The sequence below is a fragment of the Drosophila serrata genome, unplaced genomic scaffold (assembly GCF_035046125.1).
Source record: "Drosophila serrata isolate PLE 108 unplaced genomic scaffold, ASM3504612v1 contig_66, whole genome shotgun sequence".
Classification (NCBI taxonomy): Eukaryota; Metazoa; Arthropoda; class Insecta; order Diptera; family Drosophilidae; genus Drosophila; species Drosophila serrata.
The window spans coordinates 4,491-21,720 of record NW_028256964.1 but is presented as its reverse complement, the minus strand read 5'-3'; the positions used below and the strand labels follow the sequence as shown (position 1 = coordinate 21,720).

At 32.3% G+C, this 17,230-nt stretch overlaps 1 protein-coding gene across 3 annotated transcripts; it reads left to right on the top strand.

The window, feature by feature from the left end:
- Window positions 1-246: 246 nt before the first annotated feature.
- LOC110181233 (putative protein phosphatase 2C T23F11.1) lies at window positions 247-3,668 on the top strand. 3 transcript variants are annotated; one of them, XM_020948936.2, is made up of 4 exons: window positions 247-413; window positions 925-1,322; window positions 2,235-2,565; window positions 2,675-3,668. In XM_020948936.2, the coding sequence occupies exons 2-4, from the start codon at window positions 1,038-1,040 to the stop codon at window positions 3,208-3,210; spliced, it is 1,152 nt and encodes a 383-aa protein (XP_020804595.1). In that variant the 5' UTR covers window positions 247-413; window positions 925-1,037; the 3' UTR covers window positions 3,211-3,668. The 3 variants fall into 3 exon arrangements, with proteins under 3 accessions (XP_020804595.1, XP_020804594.1, XP_020804596.1); XM_020948935.2 differs by having other exon boundaries at window positions 258-413; window positions 577-1,322; XM_020948937.2 differs by having other exon boundaries at window positions 261-413; window positions 572-1,322.
- Window positions 3,669-17,230: the final 13,562 nt, after the last annotated feature.

The following is a 17,230-nucleotide window of genomic DNA, read 5'->3' as shown; positions in this document are numbered from 1 at the left end:
ATTCCGTCGATCTGGCTACACTAAACGTCAAGGGGTGCCGGACCGACGGAATATTTAAACGATTTGGCAACACTGACCCAAAAGCACACGTCGAGAGTTGCCGGACTGGCAGAATCTGTGATTGATCTGGTAACACTGGTCCAAAATAAACATCTATAGTTGCCGGACCGACGGTATTTGAACGAAACTGTGGTATATGTGGTATATTTGCAAAACATAATATGGTATTAAAAGTATATTTTTTAGAGCCCAACGGTATATTTGAACAATAACTCTACGGTCATACTGACAACAACGAAAAACAAATCAGCACGCGCACAGAGTCGCTGTTTTTTTATAATTTTTTATTGTACGGCTCTTAATAATGCGGACCCCGGTTATTTAGTGCTGCGAGCAAAAACGGTCAACGTCAGGTGAGCTATAGAGCACTTCCCTTCACTCCTCCCGTGGTGCTCCTCTTGTCTGCTGAGTCTCCTTTCTACGATTCTCCCTGTTTCTCTGCTGCTTCTCCGTTGCTTGCTCCGATTTTCGCCCTATTTTTTGTTTTATTTTATTTTTTTTTTTGCGTAAGTTCAGGTCTGTTGCAAACTGTGTAAACTAATTACGGAGGAGCTACTGATTAACCGGATCGGAGTGAAGTGGAGCATTTATCACCTGGCGGCCTTTGAACCAGTGAACGGTGCGCCCCTGTTCATTGTCGTTACCGATTCCGGATCGCGATCCGCTCCAAGACTTCCAGCGAGAACACCGAAATCTGTCTGTCTGTCCACGTCTGTTTACGCAGAGCTTACCTACGGCTACGGCTCTTTGATATGCTAATCTCGACCAGGGCCCACGCGTACCTGGAGTTGACAGTTTCTGTTTCGGTTTCGCTCGGGTTTCGTAATTAACTTAAACCGTGTGCTTGTACGTCTTCCCTGCCAGAAACGCTCCGCGAATCGATAACATTGACATCGCCCACACCCATCAATACACACACCGCCTACATACCCGGATACGGATAAGGAGACGGAGGAAGCAGCAGCACCAGCAGAAGCATGGGTCAGACACTCTCGGAACCGGTGACCGCCAAGGAGTCGGCCTATTGCCAAAATTCAGCCTTCCGCGTCGGCTCCAGTTGTATGCAGGGCTGGCGCATCAACATGGAGGACTCGCACACACACATCCTCTCGCTGCCGGATGATCCGGGAGCGGCCTTCTTTGCCGTTTACGATGGACATGGCGGGGCCACAGTGGCCCAATATGCGGGAAAGCATTTGCACAAATTTGTGCTAAAGCGACCGGAGTACAATGACGATGATATTGAGCGGGCACTGCAGCAGGTGAGTCACGTGCATGAATGGCGAGAAGTGAATCTATATAAGATGCACACACTCAGGTGCTTATTTTAAGTACCCACGCGTATATTAAATGTCAGAGATATAGAGAAGATGGGGGCAGGGCTTGCTACATTCGAGTAGCCCATACTTCACGCTTGCTAGGAGGTGCTTCTTATCTGGTTTACCCAACCTGGGTGTATTAGGTAAATCTAGTTTAGTTAGTTTTTTTGGCACGTTTTACTCGTATAACTTGGGGAAAACGATATCGTCTGTGCGAATCCAGAAAATACAGAATTTACTGGAATCTGATTTTCCTAGCTTAAGTACTCTTATACGATTCCAAGGGTATTATAATTTTAGCTAGAAGAATGTAATAATTTAACTTCGATCCTATAATTTAAAAGAAAACTGAAAGGGTATATACACTTCGGTTGTTTAGTTTAATTTCTTGTTATCTATCTTGTAACCTAGACCATAGTAAGTACATAGTCTTATCCGTCTAGTTTAATCATTATCATATGCATCAAATATTGTAGTTTTTTCAGTCGCAAGCTGGGTTATTATGAGTAGCAAGGTTCTAGCTATGAATGTTCGACGTGCCTTTTTATCGTATGTTAAAAATATATTATCTACCAAATTAACCTTGGAACCTTGTATCGGTAGAGAGTTCTGAAGCCTTCCTTTATGGTATAGCAACAGTTTTTTGGTGCAAAATTTTTAATCACAAAAATGTTGATCAACAAATCTGGAAAAGTAAAATATTTCGAGTTTTTTTAAATTAATTTAAATCAAATTTATGACAATTTATTGATTATTATCTAAATTGTGTGGGGTTTTCTAGCCTTTCACATTTCTCTGCATACCTATTTATTACTCAATTACTTACTATAATAATGTTGATGATAAAATTAACAGGCTTTTCTGGACATTGACTACGAGATGTTCCACAAGGAGTCGTGGGGCGACCAGATGGCCGGATCTACAGCCGTCGTTGTGCTAGTGAAGGACAACAAGCTTTACTGTGCAAATGCCGGAGATTCGCGGGCCATTGCCTGTGTAAATGGTCAGCTGGAGGTCCTATCTTTGGACCATAAGCCCAACAACGAAGCGGAATCAAAGCGAATCATCGAGGGCGGCGGCTGGGTGGAATTCAATCGCGTCAACGGCAATCTGGCCCTTTCCCGGGCACTTGGTGACTTTGTGTTCAAGCGAGCGAACAAAAAGCCGGAAGATCAGATCGTCACAGGTGAGAATCGACTGAAGCACCTTTTCTTCCCCATTGTTCTGAATTATTCATTATCACATTCAACTTCTGCTTCTGTTTGTTTGTTGTTGTTGCCGTTATTCTTCTGCAGCCTACCCGGACGTGGAGACGCGCAAAATCATGGATGATTGGGAATTCATCGTACTGGCCTGCGATGGCATTTGGGATGTGATGAGCAATGCGGAAGTGCTCGAGTTCTGTCGCACGCGCATCGGCATGGGCATGTATCCAGAGGAGATATGCGAGGAGCTGATGAACCACTGCCTGGCGCCCGACTGCCAAATGGGTGGCCTCGGTGGCGACAACATGACCGTTGTATTGGTCTGCCTGCTGCACGATCGGCCCTATAGCGATCTAATAGCGCGTTGCCGGAATAGTAACCAGCAGACGGCCGCCAATCAGAAAGACGCCACCACCAAGGATGCATCACCATCTCCCAAGGATGGCGATAACTCTGAAGATGCGGAAACCGATACGGAAACAGAAACGCAATCCAATCCAAATCCAAATTCCTGTCCAACATCGAAGACCTGTCTAGCGGCGGGTAACGACGACGACGCCTCGAAGAAGGATCAGCAAGATGCGCTGCTGGCAGCGGCCGAAATGCAGCTAAACTATATCTACTAGTGTTGAGCCTTACAATTAATTTAGGGATACTCCGCAAATACCGCTTAAGGTCTAAAAACTAAAACAAACAGCAAACGCAAGTGTTCTTGATTAAGTTTTTTATATGCCCAAGCACACACAACAGTCCTTACCCAAAATGATGGCAGAAAAGAATCAAATTGTAATTGTTTTAAATGTCCCCTTACCCCCACGATGCGTGTATATACATATATGCCTTCTCTCGTAACTATATATTTCTATGTTTTACTACTACTGATGTTTTGTGATGCCCCAAGAGCAAAAACAATGATAAAAACAAACAAAAATTGTATTACTCGTTTAGTATTTATGCATGTACACCCAATTCTACTTGTCCAAAAGTTGTTGGGTTTTAGGTTTTTTAAGTGAAAAGCGAAGATGCAGAGTTTCGGAATAAAAGTTAAAAATAAAGCAAAATGTTTTGTAGTGCCCAAAATAAAGGTGTATCTTTTTTAACCAATACTATATCTTGCAATTTAATTATTTTAATTAGGAACCACTTTTTGGCTTTAGTTGTGCTCAATTCCTCATATAATCGAATAATCAAATATCAAACTAGAAGGGTACAAAAACTTCCCGAATCTGGTTTCCCTGCTTGTTTTTTTTTTATGGCAATGCAAAACTGTAGATCCATTAAGCAATTACTGTGACTCTTGCGTTTCTCGCTGATAGCCAGCTTTGTATGGTTTCTTCTGTTTCTGGGTTTCTCCTCTTTATTTTCCTTCAGTTATCTACATTTAATCTACATTACCCTCGCTGTTTGTTGTTCTCCCCTTGGTGTACCCTGTTCCCAAACTGGATAAGGGTATACAATAAGGTATAGTCAACTGGAAATGCATGTAACCGGAGGAATCTGCGATCCAATAATATAATTTTAAATTTTTCCTTTTAATTTCTATTACATTGATTAAATTGACTTTTAAAGTCGATCGGAGATAATGCCACGGGTACCATTACCTTCACAGTAGAACCCTCTCAACTTTATATATCTGTTTATTATTATTTAATTTTTTATTTTGATGTATAGTAAATACAATAAAATAAAACACAGCGATGGTTACGATGGTTGTGCGTTTTTTGTTTTCCTTTTAACTAGCGAGTGTATATTTTTATTTAGGTTTTTTTTCTCCATTATTCATTACGAATTCAGGTTTACTCAAATTGTTTTCGGGCTTTACTATCGTTTATATACCCTTTCAAAGGTATTATAATTTTAGTTAAAAGCTTGTATTCTTTACTTATTCTTGATCAGCATGAACATCCAAATCGATTAAACCATGCCCCATAAAAAAATACATTTTCGAAATTTCAAAAAAAGAAGTTACATCGTCCTGTTTTCAAAACTTTTAAAAAACATTTCTATTATGTTTTTTATGCACTTTTTATTATATTTAATTTTTATTGCATAAATAAATCTGCATACTGCGTTTGTTGATGCTATTGTCAGTTTTCGACTAAAATTATAAAAACCTAAAAAAAGGTATAAAACAGACAATTATTTTCCGAAAATCATAGTTTTAAAAACTCATAACTAAGCCAAAAAATCATTCATTTTAATTCGGAAAGCTTTTCTATGCTAATTTTTTACAGATTAACATATTTAAAAATTTCAATTTTTTGTCAAATTTTGCCAATTTTAATGATGTAACCCCTTATGATTTTTCGCAAAAATCGAAATGATGTCTGTGCGAGTTTTTAAAGCACTAACAAATCTGCATACTGCGTTTGTTGATGCAAAGATAAGTTTCTGACTTAAATAATAAAACCCTGCAAAGGGGTATAAAAATAGACAATTTTTGTCAAAAAATCATAGTTTAAAAAACTCATAACTAAGCCAAAAAATCATTAATTTTAATTCGGAAAGCTTTTCTATACTAGTTTTTGTTAGGTTAATAAATCTGCATACTCCATTTAAGATTTTAGAAGATTCAATTTTTTGCCAATTTTCGCAATTTTTAATGATGTAACCCCTTATGATTTTTCGCAAAAATCGAAATGATGTCGAAATTTTATTTTCTGCCCAGACATGGCTAGATTGATTCAGCTTTCGATGCTGATCAAGAATATATATGGTTTATGGGGTCGGAAATGACTCCTTCATTACGTTCGTTCATTCGGACTTAAATTATATTCTTCAAAAAGGTATAAAAAACAGACAATTTTTATACCAAATCTAAGTTTTTCGGACATCATAAATAAGCCGAAATTGCATATATTTTAACTTGGAAAGCTTTTCTGTGCGAGTTTTTAAATCACTATCAAATCTGCATACTGCGTTTGTTCATGCAAAGATAAGTTTCTGACTTAAATAATAAAACCCTGCAAAGGGGTATAAAAACAGACAATTTTTGTCAAAAAATCATAGTTTAAAAAACTCATAACTAAGCCAAAAAATTATTAATTTTAATTCGGAAAACTTTTCTATGCTAGTTTTTGTTAGGTTAATAAATCTACATACTCCATTTAAGATTTTAGAAGATTCAATTTTTTGCCAATTTTCGCAATTTTTAATGATGTAACCCCTTATGATTTTTCGCAAAAATCGAAATGATGTCGAAATTTTATTTTTTGCCCAGACATGGCTAGATTGATTCAGCTTTCGATGCTGATCAAGAATATATATGGTTTATGGGGTCGGAAATGACTCCTTCATTACGTTCGTTCATTCGGACTTAAATTATATTCTTCAAAAAGGTATAAAAAACAGACAATTTTTATACCAAATCTAAGTTTTTCGGACATCATAAATAAGCCGAAATTGCATATATTTTAACTCGGAAAGATTTTCTGTGTGAGTTTTTAAATCACTATCAAATCTGCATACTGCGTTTGTTCATGCAAAGATAAGTTTCTGACTTAAATAATAAAACCCTGCAAAGGGGTATAATAACAGACAATTTTTGTCAAAAAATCATAGTTTAAAAAACTCATAACTAAGCCAAAAAATTATTAATTTTAATTCGGAAAGCTTTTCTATACTAGTTTTTGTTAGGTTAATAAATCTGCATACTCCATTTAAGATTTTAGAAGATTCAATTTTTTGCCAATTTTCGCAATTTTTAATGATGTAACCCCTTATGATTTTTCGCAAAAATCGAAATGATGTCGAAATTTTATTTTTTGCCCAGACATGGCTAGATTGATTCAGCTTCCGATGCTGATCAAGAATATATATGGTTTATGGGGTCGGAAATGACTCCTTCATTACGTTCGTTCATTCGGACTTAAATTATATTCTTCAAAAAGGTATAAAAAACAGACAATTTTTATACCAAATCTAAGTTTTTCGGACATCATAAATAAGCCGAAATTGCATATATTTTAACTCGGAAAGATTTTCTGTGTGAGTTTTTAAAGCACTAACAAATCTGCATACTGCGTTTGTTGATGCAAATATAAGTTTCTGACTTAAATAATAAAACCCTGAAAAGGGGGATAAAAACAGACAATTTTTGTCAAAAAATCATAGTTTAAAAAACTCATAACTAAGCCAAAAAATTATTAATTTTAATTCGGAAAGCTTTTCTATACTAGTTTTTGTTAGGTTAATAAATCTGCATACTCCATTTAAGATTTTAGAAGATTCATTTTTTTGCCAATTTTCGCAATTTTTAATGATGTAACCCCTTATGATTTTTCGCAAAAATCGAAATGATGTCGAAATTTTATTTTTTGCCCAGACATGGCTAGATTGATTCAGCTTTCGATGCTGATCAAGAATATATATGGTTTATGGGGTCGGAAATGACTCCTTCATTACGTTCGTTCATTCGGACTTAAATTATATTCTTCAAAAAGGTATAAAAAACAGACAATTTTTATACCAAATCTAAGTTTTTCGGACATCATAAATAAGCCGAAATTGCATATATTTTAACTCGGAAAGCTTTTCTGTGCTAGTTTTTATGGCACTAACAAATCTGCATACTGCGTTTGTTGATGCAAATATAAGTTTCTGACTTAAATAATAAAACCCTGAAAAGGGGTATAAAAACAGACAATTTTTGTCAAAAAATCATAGTTTAAAAAACTTATAACTAAGCCAAAAAAACATTAATTTTAATTCGGAAAGCTTTTCTATGCTAGTTTTTGTTAGGTTAATAAATCTGCATACTCCATTTAAGATTTTAGAAGATTCAATTTTTTGCCAATTTTCGCAATTTTTAATGATGTAACCCCTTATGATTTTTCGCAAAAATCGAAATGATGTCGAAATTTTATTTTTTGCCCAGACATGGCTAGATTGATTCAGCTTTCGATGCTGATCAAGAATATATATGGTTTATGGGGTCGGAAATGACTCCTTCATTACGTTCGTTCATTCGGACTTAAATTATATTCTTTAAAAAGGTATAAAAAACAGACAATTTTTATACCAAATCTAAGTTTTTCGGACATCATAAATAAGCCGAAATTGCATATATTTTAACTCGGAAAGCTTTTCTGTGCGAGTTTTTAAAGCACTAACAAATCTGCATACTGCGTTTGTTGATGCAAATATATATTTCTGACTTAAATAATAAAACCCAGCAGGGGTATAAAACAGACAATTTTTGTCAAAAAATCATAGTTTAAAAAACTCATAACTAAGCCAAAAAATTATTAATTTTAATTCGGAAAGCTTTTTTATACTAGTTTTTGTTAGGTTAATAAATCTGCATACTCCATTTAAGATTTTAGAAGATTCAATTTTTTGCCAATTTTCGCAATTTTTAATGATGTAACCCCTTATGATTTTTCGCAAAAATCGAAATGATGTCGAAATTTTATTTTTTGCCCAGACATGGCTAGATTGATTCAGCTTTCGATGCTGATCAAGAATATATATGGTTTATGGGGTCGGAAATGACTCCTTCATTACGTTCGTTCATTCGGACTTAAATTATATTCTTCAAAAAAGGTATAAAAAACAGACAATTTTTATACCAAATCTAAGTTTTTCGGACATCATAAATAAGCCGAAATTGCATATATTTTAACTCGGAAAGCTTTTCTGTGCGAGTTTTTAAAGCACTAACAAATCTGCATACTGCGTTTGTTGATGCAAAGATAAGTTTCTGACTTAAATAATAAAACCCTGCAAAGGGGTATAAAAACAGACAATTTTTGTCAAAAAATCATAGTTTAAAAAACTCATAACTAAGCCAAAAAATCATTAATTTTAATTCGGAAAGCTTTTCTATACTAGTTTTTGTTAGGTTAATAAATCTGCATACTCCATTTAAGATTTTAGAAGATTCAATTTTTTGCCAATTTTCGCAATTTTTAATGATGTAACCCCTTATGATTTTTCGCAAAAATCAAAATGATGTCGAAATTTTATTTTTTGCCCAGACATGGCTAGATTGATTCAGCTTTCGATGCTGATCAAGAATATATATGGTTTATGGGGTCGGAAATGACTCCTTCATTACGTTCGTTCATTCGGACTTAAATTATATTCTTCAAAAAGGTATAAAAAACAGACAATTTTTATACCAAATCTAAGTTTTTCGGACATCATAAATAAGCCGAAATTGCATATATTTTAACTTGGAAAGCTTTTCTGTGCGAGTTTTTAAATCACTATCAAATCTGCATACTGCGTTTGTTCATGCAAAGATAAGTTTCTGACTTAAATAATAAAACCCTGCAAAGGGGTATAAAAACAGACAATTTTTGTCAAAAAATCATAGTTTAAAAAACTCATAACTAAGCCAAAAAATCATTAATTTTAATTCGGAAAGCTTTTCTATACTAGTTTTTGTTAGGTTAATAAATCTGCATACTCCATTTAAGATTTTAGAAGATTCAATTTTTTGCCAATTTTCGCAATTTTTAATGATGTAACCCCTTATGATTTTTCGCAAAAATCGAAATGATGTCGAAATTTTATTTTTTGCCCAGACATGGCTAGATTGATTCAGCTTTCGATGCTGATCAAGAATATATATGGTTTATGGGGTCGGAAATGACTCCTTCATTACGTTCGTTCATTCGGACTTAAATTATATTCTTCAAAAAGGTATAAAAAACAGACAATTTTTATACCAAATCTAAGTTTTTCGGACATCATAAATAAGCCGAAATTGCATATATTTTAACTCGGAAAGCTTTTCTGTGCGAGTTTTTAAAGCACTAACAAATCTGCATACTGCGTTTGTTGATGCAAATATATATTTCTGACTTAAATAATAAAACCCAGCAAAGGGGTATAAAACAGACAATTTTTGTCAAAAAATCATAGTTTAAAAAACTCATAACTAAGCCAAAAAATCATTAATTTTAATTCGGAAAGCTTTTCTATGCTAGTTTTTGTTAGGTTAATAAATCTGCATACTCCATTTAAGATTTTAGAAGATTCAATTTTTTGCCAATTTTCGCAATTTTTAATGATGTAACCCCTTATGATTTTTCGCAAAAATCGAAATGATGTCGAAATTTTATTTTTTGCCCAGACATGGCTAGATTGATTCAGCTTTCGATGCTGATCAAGAATATATATGGTTTATGGGGTCGGAAATGACTCCTTCATTACGTTCGTTCATTCGGACTTAAATTATATTCTTCAAAAAGGTATAAAAAACAGACAATTTTTATACCAAATCTAAGTTTTTCGGACATCATAAATAAGCCGAAATTGCATATATTTTAACTCGGAAAGATTTTCTGTGTGAGTTTTTAAAGCACTAACAAATCTGCATACTGCGTTTGTTGATGCAAATATAAGTTTCTGACTTAAATAATAAAACCCTGAAAAGGGGGATAAAAACAGACAATTTTTGTCAAAAAATCATAGTTTAAAAAACTCATAACTAAGCCAAAAAATTATTAATTTTAATTCGGAAAGCTTTTCTATACTAGTTTTTGTTAGGTTAATAAATCTGCATACTCCATTTAAGATTTTAGAAGATTCAATTTTTTGCCAATTTTCGCAATTTTTAATGATGTAACCCCTTATGATTTTTCGCAAAAATCGAAATGATGTCGAAATTTTATTTTTTGCCCAGACATGGCTAGATTGATTCAGCTTTCGATGCTGATCAAGAATATATATGGTTTATGGGGTCGGAAATGACTCCTTCATTACGTTCGTTCATTCGGACTTAAATTATATTCTTCAAAAAGGTATAAAAAACAGACAATTTTTATACCAAATCTAAGTTTTTCGGACATCATAAATAAGCCGAAATTGCATATATTTTAACTTGGAAAGCTTTTCTGTGCGAGTTTTTAAATCACTATCAAATCTGCATACTGCGTTTGTTCATGCAAAGATAAGTTTCTGACTTAAATAATAAAACCCTGCAAAGGGGTATAAAAACAGAGAATTTTTGTCAAAAAATCATAGTTTAAAAAACTCATAACTAAGCCAAAAAATTATTAATTTTAATTCGGAAAACTTTTCTATGCTAGTTTTTGTTAGGTTAATAAATCTACATACTCCATTTAAGATTTTAGAAGATTCAATTTTTTGCCAATTTTCGCAATTTTTAATGATGTAACCCCTTATGATTTTTCGCAAAAATCGAAATGATGTCGAAATTTTATTTTTTGCCCAGACATGGCTAGATTGATTCAGCTTTCGATGCTGATCAAGAATATATATGGTTTATGGGGTCGGAAATGACTCCTTCATTACGTTCGTTCATTCGGACTTAAATTATATTCTTCAAAAAGGTATAAAAAACAGACAATTTTTATACCAAATCTAAGTTTTTCGGACATCATAAATAAGCCGAAATTGCATATATTTTAACTCGGAAAGCTTTTCTGTGCTAGTTTTTATGGCACTAACAAATCTGCATACTGCGTTTGTTGATGCAAATATAAGTTTCTGACTTAAATAATAAAACCCTGAAAAGGGGTATAAAAACAGACAATTTTTGTCAAAAAATCATAGTTTAAAAAACTTATAACTAAGCCAAAAAAACATTAATTTTAATTCGGAAAGCTTTTCTATGCTAGTTTTTGTTAGGTTAATAAATCTGCATACTCCATTTAAGATTTTAGAAGATTCAATTTTTTGCCAATTTTCGCAATTTTTAATGATGTAACCCCTTATGATTTTTCGCAAAAATCGAAATGATGTCGAAATTTTATTTTTTGCCCAGACATGGCTAGATTGATTCAGCTTTCGATGCTGATCAAGAATATATATGGTTTATGGGTTCGGAAATGACTCCTTCATTACGCTCGTTCATTCGGACTTAAATTATATTCTTCAAAAAGGTATAAAAAACAGACAATTTTTATACCAAATCTAAGTTTTTCGGACATCATAAATAAGCCGAAATTGCATATATTTTAACTTGGAAAGCTTTTCTGTGCGAGTTTTTAAAGCACTAACAAATCTGCATACTGCGTTTATTGATGCAAAGATAAGTTTCTGACTTAAATAATAAAACCCTGCAAAGGGGTATAAAAACAGACAATTTTTGTCAAAAAATCATAGTTTAAAAAACTCATAACTAAGCCAAAAAATCATTAATTTTAATTCGGAAAGCTTTTCTATACTAGTTTTTGTTAGGTTAATAAATCTGCATACTCCATTTAAGATTTTAGAAGATTCAATTTTTTGCCAATTTTCGCAATTTTTAATGATGTAACCCCTTATGATTTTTCGCAAAAATCGAAATGATGTCGAAATTTTATTTTTTGCCCAGACATGGCTAGATTGATTCAGCTTTCGATGCTGATCAAGAATATATATGGTTTATGGGGTCGGAAATGACTCCTTCATTACGTTCGTTCATTCGGACTTAAATTATATTCTTCAAAAAGGTATAAAAAACAGACAATTTTTATACCAAATCTAAGTTTTTCGGACATCATAAATAAGCCGAAATTGCATATATTTTAACTCAGAAAGCTTTTCTGTGCGAGTTTTTAAAGCACTAACAAATCTGCATACTGCGTTTGTTGATGCAAATATATATTTCTGACTTAAATAATAAAACCCAGCAGGGGTATAAAACAGACAATTTTTGTCAAAAAATCATAGTTTAAAAAACTCATAACTAAGCCAAAAAATTATTAATTTTAATTCGGAAAGCTTTTTTATACTAGTTTTTGTTAGGTTAATAAATCTGCATACTCCATTTAAGATTTTAGAAGATTCAATTTTTTGCCAATTTTCGCAATTTTTAATGATGTAACCCCTTATGATTTTTCGCAAAAATCGAAATGATGTCGAAATTTTATTTTTTGCCCAGACATGGCTAGATTGATTCAGCTTTCGATGCTGATCAAGAATATATATGGTTTATGGGTTCGGAAATGACTCCTTCATTACGCTCGTTCATTCGGACTTAAATTATATTCTTCAAAAAGGTATAAAAAACAGACAATTTTTATACCAAATCTAAGTTTTTCGGACATCATAAATAAGCCGAAATTGCATATATTTTAACTCGGAAAGCTTTTCTGTGCGAGTTTTTAAAGCACTAACAAATCTGCATACTGCGTTTATTGATGCAAAGATAAGTTTCTGACTTAAATAATAAAACCCTGCAAAGGGGTATAAAAACAGACAATTTTTGTCAAAAAATCATAGTTTAAAAAACTCATAACTAAGCCAAAAAATCATTAATTTTAATTCGGAAAGCTTTTCTATACTAGTTTTTGTTAGGTTAATAAATCTGCATACTCCATTTAAGATTTTAGAAGATTCAATTTTTTGCCAATTTTCGCAATTTTTAATGATGTAACCCCTTATGATTTTTCGCAAAAATCGAAATGATGTCGAAATTTTATTTTTTGCCCAGACATGGCTAGATTGATTCAGCTTTCGATGCTGATCAAGAATATATATGGTTTATGGGTTCGGAAATGACTCCTTCATTACGCTCGTTCATTCGGACTTAAATTATATTCTTCAAAAAGGTATAAAAAACAGACAATTTTTATACCAAATCTAAGTTTTTCGGACATCATAAATAAGCCGAAATTGCATATATTTTAACTTGGAAAGCTTTTCTGTGCGAGTTTTTAAAGCACTAACAAATCTGCATACTGCGTTTATTGATGCAAAGATAAGTTTCTGACTTAAATAATAAAACCCTGCAAAGGGGTATAAAAACAGACAATTTTTGTCAAAAAATCATAGTTTAAAAAACTCATAACTAAGCCAAAAAATCATTAATTTTAATTCGGAAAGCTTTTCTATACTAGTTTTTGTTAGGTTAATAAATCTGCATACTCCATTTAAGATTTTAGAAGATTCAATTTTTTGCCAATTTTCGCAATTTTTAATGATGTAACCCCTTATGATTTTTCGCAAAAATCGAAATGATGTCGAAATTTTATTTTTTGCCCAGACATGGCTAGATTGATTCAGCTTTCGATGCTGATCAAGAATATATATGGTTTATGGGGTCGGAAATGACTCCTTCATTACGTTCGTTCATTCGGACTTAAATTATATTCTTCAAAAAGGTATAAAAAACAGACAATTTTTATACCAAATCTAAGTTTTTCGGACATCATAAATAAGCCGAAATTGCATATATTTTAACTCAGAAAGCTTTTCTGTGCGAGTTTTTAAAGCACTAACAAATCTGCATACTGCGTTTGTTGATGCAAATATATATTTCTGACTTAAATAATAAAACCCAGCAGGGGTATAAAACAGACAATTTTTGTCAAAAAATCATAGTTTAAAAAACTCATAACTAAGCCAAAAAATTATTAATTTTAATTCGGAAAGCTTTTTTATACTAGTTTTTGTTAGGTTAATAAATCTGCATACTCCATTTAAGATTTTAGAAGATTCAATTTTTTGCCAATTTTCGCAATTTTTAATGATGTAACCCCTTATGATTTTTCGCAAAAATCGAAATGATGTCGAAATTTTATTTTTTGCCCAGACATGGCTAGATTGATTCAGCTTTCGATGCTGATCAAGAATATATATGGTTTATGGGTTCGGAAATGACTCCTTCATTACGCTCGTTCATTCGGACTTAAATTATATTCTTCAAAAAGGTATAAAAAACAGACAATTTTTATACCAAATCTAAGTTTTTCGGACATCATAAATAAGCCGAAATTGCATATATTTTAACTTGGAAAGCTTTTCTGTGCGAGTTTTTAAAGCACTAACAAATCTGCATACTGCGTTTATTGATGCAAAGATAAGTTTCTGACTTAAATAATAAAACCCTGCAAAGGGGTATAAAAACAGACAATTTTTGTCAAAAAATCATAGTTTAAAAAACTCATAACTAAGCCAAAAAATCATTAATTTTAATTCGGAAAGCTTTTCTATACTAGTTTTTGTTAGGTTAATAAATCTGCATACTCCATTTAAGATTTTAGAAGATTCAATTTTTTGCCAATTTTCGCAATTTTTAATGATGTAACCCCTTATGATTTTTCGCAAAAATCGAAATGATGTCGAAATTTTATTTTTTGCCCAGACATGGCTAGATTGATTCAGCTTTCGATGCTGATCAAGAATATATATGGTTTATGGGGTCGGAAATGACTCCTTCATTACGTTCGTTCATTCGGACTTAAATTATATTCTTCAAAAAGGTATAAAAAACAGACAATTTTTATACCAAATCTAAGTTTTTCGGACATCATAAATAAGCCGAAATTGCATATATTTTAACTTGGAAAGCTTTTCTGTGCGAGTTTTTAAATCACTATCAAATCTGCATACTGCGTTTGTTCATGCAAAGATAAGTTTCTGACTTAAATAATAAAACCCAGCAGGGGTATAAAACAGACAATTTTTGTCAAAAAATCATAGTTTAAAAAACTCATAACTAAGCCAAAAAATTATTAATTTTAATTCGGAAAGCTTTTTTATACTAGTTTTTGTTAGGTTAATAAATCTGCATACTCCATTTAAGATTTTAGAAGATTCAATTTTTTGCCAATTTTCGCAATTTTTAATGATGTAACCCCTTATGATTTTTCGCAAAAATCGAAATGATGTCGAAATTTTATTTTTTGCCCAGACATGGCTAGATTGATTCAGCTTTCGATGCTGATCAAGAATATATATGGTTTATGGGGTCGGAAATGACTCCTTCATTACGTTCGTTCATTCGGACTTAAATTATATTCTTCAAAAAAGGTATAAAAAACAGACAATTTTTATACCAAATCTAAGTTTTTCGGACATCATAAATAAGCCGAAATTGCATATATTTTAACTCGGAAAGCTTTTCTGTGCGAGTTTTTAAAGCACTAACAAATCTGCATACTGCGTTTGTTGATGCAAAGATAAGTTTCTGACTTAAATAATAAAACCCTGCAAAGGGGTATAAAAACAGACAATTTTTGTCAAAAAATCATAGTTTAAAAAACTCATAACTAAGCCAAAAAATTATTAATTTTAATTCGGAAAGCTTTTCTATACTAGTTTTTATTAGGTTAATAAATCTGCATACTCCATTTAAGATTTTAGAAGATTCAATTTTTTGCCAATTTTCGCAATTTTTAATGATGTAACCCCTTATGATTTTTCGCAAAAATCTAAATGATGTCGAAATTTTATTTTTTGCCCAGACATGGCTAGATTGATTCAGCTTTCGATGCTGATCAAGAATATATATGGTTTATGGGGTCGGAAATGACTCCTTCATTACGTTCGTTCATTCGGACTTAAATTATATTCTTCAAAAAGGTATAAAAAACAGACAATTTTTATACCAAATCTAAGTTTTTCGGACATCATAAATAAGCCGAAAGTGCATATATTTTAACTTGGAAAGCTTTTCTGTGCGAGTTTTTAAATCACTATCAAATCTGCATACTGCGTTTGTTCATGCAAAGATAAGTTTCTGACTTAAATAATAAAACCCTGCAAAGGGGTATAAAAACAGACAATTTTTGTCAAAAAATCATTGTTTAAAAAACTCATAACTAAGCCAAAAAATCATTAATTTTAATTCGGAAAGCTTTTCTATACTAGTTTTTGTTAGGTTAATAAATCTGCATACTCCATTTAAGATTTTAGAAGATTCAATTTTTTGCCAATTTTCGCAATTTTTAATGATGTAACCCCTTATGATTTTTCGCAAAAATCGAAATGATGTCGAAATTTTATTTTTTGCCCAGACATGGCTAGATTGATTCAGCTTTCGATGCTGATCAAGAATATATATGGTTTATGGGGTCGGAAATGACTCCTTCATTACGTTCGTTCATTCGGACTTAAATTATATTCTTCAAAAAGGTATAAAAAACAGACAATTTTTATACCAAATCTAAGTTTTTCGGACATCATAAATAAGCCGAAATTGCATATATTTTAACTTGGAAAGCTTTTCTGTGCGAGTTTTTAAATCACTATCAAATCTGCATACTGCGTTTGTTCATGCAAAGATAAGTTTCTGACTTAAATAATAAAACCCAGCAGGGGTATAAAACAGACAATTTTTGTCAAAAAATCATAGTTTAAAAAACTCATAACTAAGCCAAAAAATTATTAATTTTAATTCGGAAAGCTTTTTTATACTAGTTTTTGTTAGGTTAATAAATCTGCATACTCCATTTAAGATTTTAGAAGATTCAATTTTTTGCCAATTTTCGCAATTTTTAATGATGTAACCCCTTATGATTTTTCGCAAAAATCGAAATGATGTCGAAATTTTATTTTTTGCCCAGACATGGCTAGATTGATTCAGCTTTCGATGCTGATCAAGAATATATATGGTTTATGGGGTCGGAAATGACTCCTTCATTACGTTCGTTCATTCGGACTTAAATTATATTCTTCAAAAAAGGTATAAAAAACAGACAATTTTTATACCAAATCTAAGTTTTTCGGACATCATAAATAAGCCGAAATTGCATATATTTTAACTCGGAAAGCTTTTCTGTGCGAGTTTTTAAAGCACTAACAAATCTGCATACTGCGTTTGTTGATGCAAAGATAAGTTTCTGACTTAAATAATAAAACCCTGCAAAGGGGTATAAAAACAGACAATTTTTGTCAAAAAATCATAGTTTAAAAAACTCATAACTAAGCCAAAAAATTATTAATTTTAATTCGGAAAGCTTTTCT

Coding starts and splice junctions, on each gene's coding strand:
- LOC110181233 (XM_020948936.2), top strand. CDS start 1,038: ATGGGTCAGACACTCTCGGAACCGGTGACCGCCAAGGAGTCGGCCTAT. Junction 1,323..2,234: donor TTGAGCGGGCACTGCAGCAG/GTGAGTCACGTG, acceptor TAAAATTAACAG/GCTTTTCTGGACATTGACTA. Junction 2,566..2,674: donor GGAAGATCAGATCGTCACAG/GTGAGAATCGAC, acceptor ATTCTTCTGCAG/CCTACCCGGACGTGGAGACG.